We start from the raw sequence: 14,655 nt of genomic DNA, 5'->3' as shown, positions 1-14,655 counted from the left end.
TGAGGTTTTGGTGACAAGATGAACATGATACAAATCCAAAATATTCTACCTCTCTGAGACTGCAGTCTCAGTTAGGTAGGAATACAGAACTTAAATTTCCAAGGAAGTTGGTTTGCCTCATGCAAATATAAGAATGAGCTCAAAACCCTCCCCAAACACATCTCAGGATGTTTTTAAATGTGCTGAATGGGTTCCAATTCCTTATGCTTCACACAAGAGGATAAGTAGTTTGCTTCAGATTGGGAGCCTTACAAATTGGTTATGTTGGGTGCTGAAAACATGGCAAACACAAATGTGTGTATATTTTACGTATCTGCTCTGCCAAGCTTGTTCCATTTGTGTTTAATTTTTCCAGTGCTTCTGGAGGTGTAAAATCACTGGGGCAGAACATAACGCTGCTCACTGAATATTCTTTTGTTGGAAGATTGTAACTTCAGCTGTGAATTACAAAGGCATGCTGCCTGCAGATCAAATGTTGCTGTAAATTAGACAGCCCAAGACTGTGAGAGGGAACTGAAATGAGCCACAGTTTTGGAGTGGCATTGAGTCTACTGAATTTTAAGTCCCAATAATCCGTTGAAATGTTTCTCTCTTCTGTTTCAGGGAATAAATTAAATTTAAATTCTGCGGCATGGGGCACAAGCTATGTATGTGAGCAAAAGCAAAGACAGCTGACATGAAGTATTTGTTCTGATGCTTATTTACTGAAGAAAGAACCCTGTGAGTCAAGGCAACAGGAAGGAGTCACAAAAAGGAAATCAGGATATTTTTCTTGCTATTTTTCTGTTTAGTCATGGAATCATTAAGGCTGGAAAAGACCACTAAGATCACCAAGTCCAACCACCAACCCAGCCCCACCATGCCCTCTGACCATGTCTCTCAGTATCACATCTCCACAGTTCCTGAAAACCCTGAGGGACGGTGATTCCACCACCTCCCTGGACAGCGTGTGCCACTGTATCACCACTCCTTCTGAGAAGAAACGTTTCCTAACATCCAACCTGAATCTCCCCCGGCATAACTTGGGGCCATTCCCTCTTGTCCTTAAATGACTGACATTCATGCAGATTAAATTTCAGTTTAGGAAAATGGCAGAATCATTTCACTTCTGTTGTGTTACTGTATGTAACTCTATGTATTTATGGGAAATTGATAAAGGGATCTGAATGCTTCCCTTTGTCTGAACCTGCTGAATGCAAACAAGGGATGAAGTTCCTTTATGGTGTCGCATCTCGCCTGCTGCAGTGCATTTGTTGGACATGGTAGTCATCCAAGAGAACAAGACTCCCCAGAAGAGCATGGGATCTAGTATAATTTGTGCATCCATTTGATTGCATGACAACCCAACCTCTTTCTAGTCACGTTTTTTTATAAATGTAAATTATACCAAAGATAATCCATAATTCTTACTGTAGGAGGAGAAAGCAGACAATAGCCTGGGAGGTGGATGAACTGTGCACATCATCACAAAGGGTTTATTTAGTGTATGATATGGAAAATGTGCTCCAGTCTGCCGGAAGCTGGAAACCATGTGAAGTAAATTCATACTCTAAATTCAGATGATGTTCCTGCACAGTGAATTGTTTTTGTGTGCAGCCACTTTGTGACACGGTGTTTTGCTGTAGCTGCTGCTACTTTGGAATGGAGAAGTGGTCTAGTATCAGATCTGGAGGTTGGTGGCTCTGCCTGTGGTGGGGAGATTGGAGCTTGATCTTTGGGTCCCTTCCAACCCAAGCCATTCAGTGATTTAAGATGCAACAGTAAGCAGACTCTCAGCTGGGTAATTCCTCACATGCGATGCAAATCACAGAAACAGCTTTCTGGGGGGAAGAGGTGAGAGATGATAATATTTTTAGTTGTGTAGCTGCTTTATTAATATTTAAATGCAAACCAAGGAGGGCACTGAGCTTCCTGACTTTGCAGCCAACTGAAACAACATCTCATGCTTTCAGCAGAGAGGTTGACCAAGAGGTATACCAAGGTCCGTTCCAATGGAGAACGATTCTGTGCTGCTTCTCTGAGTAACTGTGAGGTGCAGATTGGGCAGATGGGTTCAATGGTCAGTTACACTATGCTTTTATGTTACGACTATAAGCACTGCTGCTGCAGTTCACCAAGTTATCTGTAATCCTAATCATACCAACTTTGCTATAGAAATTATGAACATGGATAGAGTCTAATAGAGTTTAACATCAAATAAGTAAGTGTTGCACAACACTGTTTTGTTTTCATAATTTTTTTCCTCTTAAATCAACAGTGCTATTAATTATTTTCTGTAAACGAAGCTTCCATGGAAATTGCAGTTCCCTGTACCACAGTGCCACCAAATGAAGGTGCTCTGAAACAGGACTAATGGCTGGATCAAAGTACCGTGGCCTTTCATGTCATTTCTCCCTGAGTTAGAGTTCCACTTTTGCCTGGGATATACACAGACTTCACTGATGGAGTAGTTGCTTGTGTAATAAAGCAACATGGTAAGATGGAGATACAGCTGCCTACAATTTGAAGTGTTAAAAATTTTTGCCAGCTATTAGAGCTTGGTGTGTGTAACTTAAAATATATTAGTTTTATTCATACTGCTTAAGATAGAGTACTGAAGTATTTTTCTTTGCCTATTCTATAGAATGTATGGCCTTGTTAAGTTGCACTGTGCCAAGGCCATCGCTGGAGGCAAATTTAACTGAATTTGAATTAGGTTTGGTCGTTGTGCTCTGACTTGGGAGTGTATTAAAAATAGCTTTGATGTGATTTGTTATGTACCTTCACACGTTTTACCACTGACATTTATCCAAGGAAGAACCTTTTATTGATTTTTTGGACCGAAATAGAGGAAAACAGGCTTCTGAGAGGGAAAATTATTTGTTCAGCTGTGGTGTAGTGGATACTTCTGTTCTTTTTCTGTAATTTTTCCAGTAAGAAAAAAACGGATCAAAGTGCCAGTGTTGGGGTGGGGGAGGAGAGAGTAGAATTTGCAGCTAGCAAACTTGCTTTTACCATTATGGCAAAGCTGGTTTGTTTATTTGTTTTTATTTCATGGTGGGCAAGTAATGAGCATTTCATTGTGCTCATCTCCTTCTGATTAGATTTTCTTCATTTTTTGTTGACAACAGAAGCTGTGCTCTTGCACACTGATTGCTGGAGGTTCATCTTGTGCTAGTTCAGAGCTGCTTCCAATACCAAAGTCCAATTTCATGCCTCTGAAAGTGGCTAGATTTTTTTTCTATTTGAATTTGCCTCAGAGAATGAAGACATTCATCTCTGAATGAAAAGGCAGTACAAGAGACTGTAAGATCATTTAACCTGCTGTAAGACCTCACAGCAGCAGGTTAAATGATAAAACTAAGTGCTAGGGTAGTTGTCCTGGCTTTGAAAGCTACAGCATGGGTATTTACACCAGCTATTGTCAAGTGTAGAAATTTAACTTGTAAACATTGGCAAGAGAGCGACCAAGGAACTGGCAGAGAGGGCAGACAAAGCTCAGCTGTTTCTGTCCACTGCCTGTTGGAAAGGAACCAGCTTATCAGTTCTCTATCTTTGCAGTTTGAATGCTCTTTTTATTTTTTTCTCTTTTTTCTCTTTTTTTTCTATAAACATCTTCTCCAGAAGTCCTCTCAGTGCTATTTTTAAATTCTGTACCCGTTTGCTTTCTCTTCCAGGCATTCAGTTGTAGAATTGCTTGCATGATTCTTGTGAACTTTCAGATGCTGCTTTAGCAAGCTGTTTCTGCTGGTATTTAACCTTAATAATTACTTTATTCACACCATTGTTTTCCCCTGTTACTTCAAGAATAATTAAAATGAGATCACAGACAACAGAAAAAACTAAACACTTTCTTAGTAGATGCAGGCTTGTTCTCTGTTATGGATCCACTTGGAAATTTCAGTTCTTTCTTGTTCTGTGTCAGGTCCTGAAACTTCTTGCCAATCAGTTGGTGTAATTCAAACTGATATTGAAAACTCTCTGTTGTTGTGCTTGAAAATACATATGAGCAAAAAGTTAAGTTCTGTAAAAGTTGCTGATGACCCTGAAGAATTTGTGTTGAAAACTAATTTGATAGGATATTTACGCAGATGCATCCCAGTCACAACTGGCAGCAATGATAGGAAATGTCTAAACAAAATGCAGCCTTTCCTCCTTGATACAGCACACCAGCACAACAGAAACATGTCCAAAACGTGATGGCAATGGGGATCAGAAATTGCTGCTCTCTCCTTATATAAATCATGATGCTGTAGGACTTTGGTCAAGTCTCCAGTATTTCAGGGCACCCAGATACGAAGTAGAAAGCTGTGATGTACTGACAACATTCTGTCACTTTTTCAGTGTTTTCTGTGTTATTTTTACAGAAATGAACTGCCAAATTTCAGAGAAGATAAAACCATAGTTATGGGAGTGGGATCCCAAGGGCATTTCTCACTGATCAACCAGTGATGAGACTGTCTATTTTCAAATGGAAGAGAGAGGGATTCCAGTCCTGGAAATGTATGAAATGAGTCAAACTCATTTTCAGAACAGGAAACATTAATTATTCATCAGTGTTCAGCTTTGAACATCACTACTTTTCAGCAAGGTTTTCTGTGGTGGCTGCAATGATACACTGCCCCATTTAGCTGATGTGGAACAAGGTACATATGGATATATTTAAATCACATTAAATGTTCATGAAATTTCATTAATTTTTAGCTTGTGCTCTTTCTCTTCATGAATGATATTCAGTGAATGATCACAGCAAATAAATCTAGTCTCCTGTAGTATGAGTATAAAGCCATGTCCCTGTGAAGGTAGGGAGCAGTCAATGTGCCCATGACACAAGTGGTCTATCCATTTGGTAATGCCAAATAATGAGAAAATGATGGGCTTGATTCTTGATATGAATATATCATTTCCATGTATTGCTAAGATTATCACACTGGATGGGGCTGGGAATGATTTCTAGCTTCCATTGGGAAGAAGGAAGTTGCCTCTTAATGAGGAGATAAGAAGTAGCCATGGAAAGAGGCTCCCTGAAGAGTACCTGTGATGCTTTTTTTCTACCCAAGATCTTGTGAAGGATGGGTGAGAAGAGAAGCTGATAGACAACACAGCATATGCTGAGATGCTCCTAGGGCCATATAGCAAAGGCAGCACCTCACAGACCTACAGCAAACAGAAGATCTTGTATGATCCAGAAGCCAGTTAATGTCAACTAAGTCCAGCGTGGGGATGAAAAAGTGCTGACAAGGCCAGAAGGCTAGGAGCCAGACTGCCCAAAACCATGCATCAACATCACATAGCTGTGAGAAGAGGAAGGTGCTCAGGGAGCAGCAGGAAGGTTCAGCTCAGTGAGGTCATATGGGAGAGCTGGAACTGCTGTTGTTCTTCTACTTTGCTTTATCTGCTGTCATCACCCTGCTTCCTTTCTGCTCTCAGCAATTATACTAATATTATTGATTTAATCCCATTGCTTTTACAAGAGGTTTTGGAATAATAATGAGTTATTCCTCATTAGAAACAAGCAATCCTTCTCCAGAAGAGATGAGTGTGGCAAAAAAATGAAAAGGGAAAGTTCCTGGATGAATGCTGGGCATATCACAGGCCCACTTGGTTTGGAAGAGGAGCTGTTGGCAGGAGAGCAGTCAGAGGACACGTATTACTAGCACGTGTGTATTCATTGTTAGGAAAGATGGAAAATGCTTGTCTTTGGTAAGGGGAAGATGCGTGGCTCAGAAAGCAAAGATGCTGCCTTTATTCTATGAGAACTTCTCTTTGGATTTTAGGAGAAAGCAGGTCTTTCAGCAAGCCTCTGCTGTTGCCATGCTATATGTTTTGTCTACGTATATCTAAAAGAAGTAAAATTAAGTAAAATAGAAGTTTGGCTTTTTTTGTTAGCAGGCAGTAGCCTCCAACCTATTTTTTATCCTCAGTCTGAATAAGCTAAAGCTGCATAGTGAAGTAAGATCAAAGTAAACTTCTGAGCTGGCAACTGCACTAAACCAACCTATCTCATGTTTCAAGTACAAGCAGTCACTTCCTTAGATGTGCCCTCTCTCCAACTTCCATCCTACCTTTGTAATGCCTCCTTTGGATTTTTTTGAAACTAGATCATGGTATTTTTGCTGCTGAGAACTGGATGCTCTTACAGGTTCTGATATAAAACTAATTTGATCCCAATGAAAATGTGAGATCTTACGGTGTTGTTGCTGATTCATAGACATTTTCTCTCTGTGCTGCTGCTGCTGTGGTCTCTAGCTACTCAGCTTCATTGCAGCTGTGGTTGTCTCAAGATGTCTTGTAGCATCAACATTGTTCAACCACCTTGGATAATTTTGCTCAAGGCAGAAAATATGAAGAGTCAAAAGTAAGGTTGAAGAAATACTAGAAACTCATGCTCTCACCAAACAACACTCAGATCCTAGCACGTGCAGCTGTTTATAAGTATCTTCTTGCTGATATTTGCTTTGTGCTGTGCTTATCCCAGCATCAGACCTTCTTCATTTTCTTTACTTTGCCTCGTATGATACATGGGCAAGGCATGATTGAGGATAGTTAAGTGTGAATTTGTGTTTAGAAACTAGAAGTTACATGTGATTACATACAGGACATCAAAGGAAATTTCCTTTAAGTTTTGTATACAAAGACATTCACTGTGGAAAACATGAACTCAAGTATCTTTTGCTGTGGGTATGCAGTCTTACAAAACTGCTACAGAAAGTTATTTTCATTCTTGGCCATCTGAGTCATTAGATCTACCTCATGTACAGATGAATATGATTATTGATCCATGCCAATGAAACATATCATATTTCTGTTATTTTTACAACAGTGGCTGCATGCAGGGACAACATAATAAATAGTTAAACGTCTTCTAGCTCATAAATGTTACCAGTTTATTATTCTGTTCTGGATTATTATTGTGAGCTATGGTCATTCTGGTGGGAAGCAGAGGGGCCATGTATGAGTCATAATGCATATGCAGGACAGAATTCATCCTCTCAGTGAAACTTTACAGTAGATTCAGTGAGGAACTGGATTTCCGTCCCTTATTTTCTTCACTTTCCATTGTTAGACTGTGGAATATGGTGTGTTTTGACTAATGACATATCAGTTATTGATTAGTGGAGCAGTATTGTATATCCAGCCAATAGGATTTCATAGAGCATATATCTACAGTGTGGGACTGTAATTATCTGCTGGCTTTCCACAAATCACTGAGCATATGACTCATGTTAAAAGCTTTTTTTTTTTTTAATTATTTTTTTCTTATTTAAAAAAAAATATATATATTTCTTCCTCTTGCTCTAACACAAACCCTCTGTGGGATGTGAGGCTCCAGCAATGACTCACTGGGCAGTGAGGCAGCAGTCTCAGACACTGTAATGTGAAGCAGAAAGGTCATGTGCTTGCTTTCATAACCGTGTTATTCATTCATTCATTAAAAATTAAACACACAGGATACATGATGCATTCAAGTTTGTAGGTATCAGCGAATACTTTCTTGTTGTTTCTTAACTTTCTGAGAGTTGAAGTTACTCCAGTCGTTTTGATCTTTGTTTTGTTTTATTTAGGAGTATCTACTGCTACAGTTAGCTATTATGCCTATGACAGAGCAGTGCATGTCAGAGGGGGCCCTACAGGTGGGGACTCAGTTTCAGAATCATGTCTTAATGGAGTCATGGATGCATTTTCAGCTACCGTAATGAGTTCATATTTGTAAGAAAAATGTGAGGTTCTATATTATTCATCTCTTTTTCACTAAGGTTGCTGGTTTCTAATTGTGATGTTAAGTGTTTTGCTTTTTAATTTTTTGGAGTGGAAAATCAATATGCTCCAATGGCTTGTGATGTAGCTCCCTGATAACATCTCTGTACATTATTTCCCATGTGAGAATGCAACATTGAAACCTTTGATTGGTCAGAGCTGAGTGCGACACTATGGAATTTAAAATGTTTGAAGAGCTATAATGTGTTACATAGTTTTGTCTAGGCCAGTATGTGGCCTCCTTGGCCACTATCAGGTGCTGTGATAGTGTACAACAGTTGGCTGAGCACATAGTGGCAGACAGTAATTTGGGATTGCCTTGTGTCTGAGGTGATAGTTTTCAGGTAAATAGATTCAGAAGGCGTATTATGTGAATTTGTTGCAGTGTGTAAAAACCAAAGTTGATTCAGACATCCACAGCAGTTTGAGGCAGGAAGCTTTACAGTCTCAAGAAACTGAAGGTGAAGAACTATCTCCTTATACTTATACTAAGCCTGGTATTTGACAACTTAATTTGATGCCAGACTGTGTCTACTTTAAAATGAAAAAAGAAATGTTCTGCTTCTCGCTGCTGCTGTGCCACTTGTTTGATGGATCTCCAGCATATCCTGTGTCAGTTCTCTTACTAAAAAAGATCTGTCCATGCCGTTGTTTTGTGTCTGCTTTGGAGCATTGTTCCTGCCCTTTTCTGCATCTTTCCAAGTTGTACGATGTTAAGATGAGGAGCAGAACTACGTGTACTGTTCATGAAGTGGTAGGCTGTGAACTTACACAGAGAAATAATTAGTTTCTCTTGTTTTCTCTGATTTTCCTAATAATTGACAACACAGAGATTGTTCCTTTCCTCCCCACAACGCTATTTCTCATTCCTGCACTGTATACAACACGCTGACTTGAATTTGGTGAGATTATAGGAGTATACAAGTGATGAGAAAATTTGAGCTAATGGTTTCAGTTACTCTAAAACTTTTGCTGACGTAAGCAAGCCCTGTTGGAGGCTGTTGCTTTGGTGAGCATTAAAATGACTTTAAAGCCATTCCCAGCAATGTTCTAAGCAATTTGTTCTTTTCAAGAGCTGGGTAGCAACTCAGGGTGGCTTCATGACCCAAATGCACATCAGTACTTCTGTGTTAGCAAGCATACTAATGTATATGTTTATTTTCTTTTTAATTGTAGGTATTTATGAGCCGCCATTTGTTGTACTATTGTGGTGAACCTACCCTGGATGTGAAGATTGCCTTTTGTCAGGTGTGTGTTCCTTACAGGTAAAACAAGGTACAGTACACACTTGTACTTTATTTTTACATTTATGCTAATAGAAAAAAATGTTAATTTCAGTAGCATATTGAGAGTAACTAGCTGTAAGAATTAGAGTAAACATAAAAACTAGAAAAATGCATCACAGAAGATTTCTTTTCTATTTAATTTGATTGTCATCGTTTGCTCTTAATGATTTTTGCTTTTTTCCTTGCCCAAATATCTGTTCATGTGATGAGAACAAAAAAATCTTGGCTGTTCTTCCCATAAACTTAATGATGAGACATTCTTCATCCAAAATAACTGCACCTACATAAATGCTTTCACAGAAATATGTGAATTAGATCTTTTTTTATCTTACCATCTCTTTATGTGAGACAGAGGCTTTTACATTGTAATCAATGAATACAATTTTCTGTCCATTAGTCTGTATTTGCTGGGAGTATGGAGGAAGTAATTGAATTGGTGTGAGATTTGTACTGTTCTCAGTTGAACAAAATATGCTGTGCAGGTTATGGGGTCATGAGACTGTGCTACAGCCAATTCTGCACTTGAAATCAGCCTTGAAATTGTTCAGTCACAATGCTTTGAAATCTACAAAGCTCAAACTAACTTTGTGAGCTGAAGAAAACTGTGTATTTGTATGTCCAATTTTTGGTTCTGATGGTTAGATTAAGTTAGTTAACATACATAGATGTCAAATCTCTGAATGTGTTTTTTCCAGTATGAATTCAAGGTGACTTTTTAGTTTACTTCTTACAAAATATTTTGTGTTTGAGTTCTTTCTTGTTTTTTTGTTTTTTGGTGGTGATGTTGTTTTTGTTGTTTTGAGATGGAACGCGTTGTTATTGAGGGAGATTAGGGAACAATCTTCATTTTTTGATAGATGAGAACAGTGTTGTGTTCCTGGAAATGGAACTGAGGTAAACGCCATACTCTCCTTTATGTTACTTATATTCTAGGATCAAAGACAGTGAAGAGCTCAAAGCTGTGATCTATATGTAAGCAGTTAACACAAAACAGTTACATGTATTGGAAATTTTGTGGGTTTTTTTTTTGTTTTGTTTTTTAAACTCAGTAGTGCCAATATTGGTTCTTCTGGGAAGGGCTACTTCTGAACTTTCTAAATATTCAGCTCTCAGTTTGATCTAGGCTATTTACTTTGGAAAACTGCTTTAACAGCCTTCTCTGTCCTTTATCTCCTATTCTTTGTGTGCGTGTGATTTTCTAACTTGTTTAATTCTTCCACTGTTTTTTGGCTCAATTTGGATGTTCTGTAGACTGCAAAAAAAGCCTGAAGTACCCTCCTCAATGAAAATTTTTATATATAACTTATAAATTACGTATCCTTCAAACCAGGGAGAAAGAATTTTGGAAGAAAGGATTTTTTTTTTTTTTTTCCCTCACAAAATAGTGCTTAGGTGATTTTTTTTATACAGAACTTACTTGAAGGGGAAAAAAAAGAAAAGAAAAACAAACAAAAAAAAAAGAGCCCCACAATGTTTTGCAAAAATTGCAAAAAAAAAAAAAAAAAAAAAGAGGGGATTCTACACTGCAAAGTTCTTTTCAGTGTACAGAATATAGTGTTTTGCAAAGCTAACTGTCCTCTCACTTTTACTTAAATTAAAGAAGAGCTGTACAGAAACATTTCTGTTTCACATGTGCAAGGCAAGATACTTCTATCATTTCCTCTTTACATTCAGTGCTACTTCAGCCTGGACATCAGTCAGTTCCCGACAATGTATAGTGAATTTCTGTCTATGAGTACCCAGTTCTTGATTTAGTCAGTAATCAAAACATGCTGATATAATTAATCTTTTCCTGATACTCCAGTTTAATAAGAAGAGTTCATAGAATCATAGAATAAAGTTGGAAAAGACAGCTAAGGTCATCTAGTCCAGCTGTCATAGCCACAAACAGTACTTAATCTCACAGGCAGGAGTGCACCTATGGATGCAGTAGGTACAGCTTTTGTGCCTTGTGTCCCCTATGTCTATCCCCTCCCCTGTTTTCCCATTGGCTGAGTACTCCAGATTCACAATCCTACCAAAGACTTACATTTATTAATTACATTCTAAAGCTTGTTGATTCATGTGCTATCTTGTGCTAGTCAGTCACTATCCTGCTGTTTCCAAGATGCCTCAGTACTTTCCTTATCACATTGATATGGTGGATCTCTCCAAGGCTTCTTCCATTCTGTCCCAAGGCCGCTTCCTTCGTTAAACAAAGAGCACCAAGGGGGGTGATGCCAGGCCTTCCCAATGCTGCTCAGGTGCCTCCTTGGTCATGTCATGACTTGTTTTCTGGTTTGATCAGTCTCGTGCAGGATATTCTTGCAGTGTGTGTGACAAAATATTACATATATATTCATGCTGACTAGACACAAGTTGTTGCTAGCTATACAAGTTTATTGCTAATTATTTATCTTCTCTTTCTTAAATTTTCCATTACTCGGGTCCTGCCTGCCCAGTGCCAAATATTAGTAAGGCTCAGAGGTATTTCAGAAGGCTGGACAGACAGGAGCTGCAGTCTTTGTGCCCATAACCTGCTACTTAATCTCTATGATTATAAATTACTTCATGTATATACTGAACATGCATTCCTGAGGGAGTTTCATCTAGAGGACAGGGGATGCAAACTATCAGAGATCCTCCCCCTCTAAGTAAAGTAGAACTATGGCAGTGGAGACCATGAAATAAAAATTCATATCTTATTCTAATGCAGAAACAACATTTGATTCCCACACTGGGTGAAGCGGATCCAAGTTAAATGCCCATGGCAGTACCCAAAAAGGAATCATTCAAGAGTGCGAGAGATACTACTCTGGCATTACAGGAAAAAGGATTTTGTCCTTCCAGCACTTGCTGCACAAACAGCTCTTCATGATCCTCATATCTTCAGATGTATACCCTGAGGATTAAAGCTGGTTTAGGCTGCTTCTTAATTTATTTTCTCCAAAAAGATAGGCCCTGATCCAAATAACACTCAAGCACATACTCAGCTTTAAGTACAAGAGCAGTCCCTCAGAATTACATGTTTTATTGCATTAAAATCTCAGCTCTTGTGGATGCTGTTCATCCTGCAGGGGGCAGGATGTGGGGTATAGGTGCAACCTGGTAATATTTGGTCAATCACTTGGTATAATTTTAGAGAGCATTCAACAGTCTTCACATAGTAATAATATTTATTTCATATTTATTCACAGTGCTAATGGAGAAGTCAAGTACTCTATAATTTACTGTGGTCTGAGTATAAAAAAGTTTCTTTGTACCTTTTGGAAAACTGTGTTGAATCAGGAAACCTTTGAGCTCACCAGCAGCAAGATGTGGGTATTGCCACTCAGTTCTTGTGGTGAATGGGTGCCAACCAACACCCAGATAAGAGACACCAAAAATGCTGGTTTTGGTGAACTTAATTCAACTTGTTTATTTTTTTTGTCTGGTTTAACAGATGCCAAAATTTCTTCTGTTGTGTAAATATCCAGCAGGTACTGGCACAAGTCGGTGTTATACACTTGGATCCTAACCTGCTGATCTGTTAAGATGAGAGCTTCTGGTGATCATATGCTGTAATATAACATTGTTTTTTCAGTGGAAAAATCTCTGACTATCACAGGTCTATGTCTAATATGTTGGCCACGTGGAATAGAATTGCTGATGTGGAAGATGCATGAGTAGTCCTGCTCCTGTTGGAATGTGTGCATCACTGTGGACTTCCCACCAAATATTGAACTGTTCTGAAGTGTTCTTTTAGAGGTGACATGTTGAAAAATACTCCAGTGATTGTTACCACTGGAAGCATGTACTTATTATAATAACTGTTGTGTGGGGACTTCTCTCTCATCTGCTAAAGAGCACAGATTTGTGCTCTGTGGCAGGAAAAGACGTCCACTTATAGGCTGCTTCTTTTAGCATAGAGCATATGGCATTGGGTCTGCTGGTTTTATATGACACAGTGCTAGCTCAGCATGGTGAGAATATGAAGAATTTCCAACTTAAAAGAGAAAAGCCTTTTTTGAAAAACAAAGCATGATTGGGGAAATATGACTTTTGCTCATTTGCAATATAAAAATTAAGTCTATCATTAACTGCAATTCGGTAAGCTGATGTTTTTCTGGAAGAGCTGAGAAAAGTAACATCTGCTTTTGAATAACAGGAAGATAGGACAAAGGCACTTGGACTTCTAGAACTCCATGTGTTGTTAGTAAGGCTGCTCTTGCCAACAGGCCACATCTTTAGGATTCTGGACATTCCTACTGACGCATAATGTGACATAAACCCCTAGATTTTGAGTAGAATAAGATGTTCAAGTGCTGAGTAATAACCATTGTAATAATTGTTAAATGGATGCTGCCAACCAACATGAAGAATTGCGCAGCCTGGCAGAATTTTCATATTTCCTAAATGTTAGTTGTATAGGATGCATTTATTTACACTTCATTTGCACACTCCCACATAAACTTTTTGCAGGACTCAAGAGCAGTTCCGCAGTCTGTGACTGTGCCTCTGGATGGCCTCTGCCAGGGTTTGGTAATTGCAGCATAATACAATTCCATGATTGTTGACTTGAAGTAGTAGTCATAAATTATCTTGCCTTTGAAAAACACCTTTTTATTATTCAGTTTTTTGCCTCACAGCACTTCCATAATGCTGCAATAATATATTTAATTTTCTTCCAAAAAGCAGGCAGTGGCATTTTGAGATAAGATATCTGGGACTCAGCCATGCATACTAAGAAAATGCTTAATATGAATCACCACTGCAACGTGGCATGCTAATCTTTTGGTGTGGCACCATCATTAGTCCTTATTGGACAGTTTAAACAATTTGATGACCCAGATGGAATATGTCAGTGTTTCTGCATAATGAAATTGGAATTGGTGCTTTACTGATGCCACTTAAAGAAACCTTCAGAGTGCTTTTTCACTTTGCATGTAGAGAGTATTTTGCAAACTTCTACTCAGATTGAGCTTTAAATAAGTCCCAAGTAAAAAGATACAAAAAAAAAAAACCACCCTTATTTTATCGTTAGATATTTTTTTCACCTGTCAACTTGCTTTATTTTCCACCTGTCTTGAACAAAACACTTCCTATGAGAACTACTTGCATCAATGAACACTTAAAAATCAGATTATTTTAAAAACTTTCGATTTTTTTACCAACAGAGAAGACCAGTATTATTGATTGCATTGCTCTCAGTTATTCATTCATCAGGTTTGTTTCTGAATTATTTCCTAAATTTGATAAGCCATTTTAGTTAAAATTAATGCCTTAATCACATTGGACTGCTTTAACCATTAAATAAGCTGTCTTGATCAAGAGAAGTCCTATAATTATGGCTTCTACCCAATGGGAGATTGATTGATGTTCATAAACCATTCTGTAGGCAATGTCCTTTACTGTAGATTTCTGGGACTGCAATGTTATTGTTTAAGATCAAAAAACTGTCTATCTCTAGCAAGAGATGCAATTGAATTATTCAGCTCCTTTCAGCCTCTTACTAAAAAAAGAAGAGTCTTTTCATTAGCCACTTTCAAGTGAATACTGTAATTATGCAATTGTACTCAGAAATTTAGGTTTTGAGATAGTTATACCTGTGCTGTTATGTGCTGCCTTTTCACCTTTCTTTTTAAATGATGCCATGATGTGCGCTGGGACGTAG

The 14,655-nt window shown here is 38.3% G+C and overlaps 1 protein-coding gene across 6 annotated transcripts in view; it reads left to right on the top strand.

Moving 5' to 3' along the window:
- MAPK10 (mitogen-activated protein kinase 10) overlaps positions 1-14,655 on the top strand; it is a 110,553-nt gene that overhangs the window by 58,508 nt on the left and 37,390 nt on the right. For 4 of the 6 annotated variants that reach the window (XM_090138983.1, XM_090138981.1, XM_090138982.1 and 1 more), the window contains one exon: positions 8,914-8,985. In XM_090138983.1, coding sequence (XP_089995109.1) covers positions 8,920-8,985 — 66 coding nt within the window. In that variant the 5' untranslated portion in view covers positions 8,914-8,919. Of the gene's footprint in view, positions 1-8,913; positions 9,013-14,655 lie in introns of all 6 variants that reach the window. The other 2 variants (XM_090138985.1, XM_090138986.1) reach the window with 1 other exon arrangement.

Source organism: Phasianus colchicus, chromosome 4 (assembly GCF_987193195.1).
Source record: "Phasianus colchicus chromosome 4, bPhaCol1.hap1.1, whole genome shotgun sequence".
NCBI lineage: Eukaryota > Metazoa > Chordata > Aves > Galliformes > Phasianidae > Phasianus > Phasianus colchicus.
The sequence above is the reverse complement of the archived record's forward strand: the minus strand, read 5'-3'. Positions and strand labels throughout refer to the sequence as shown.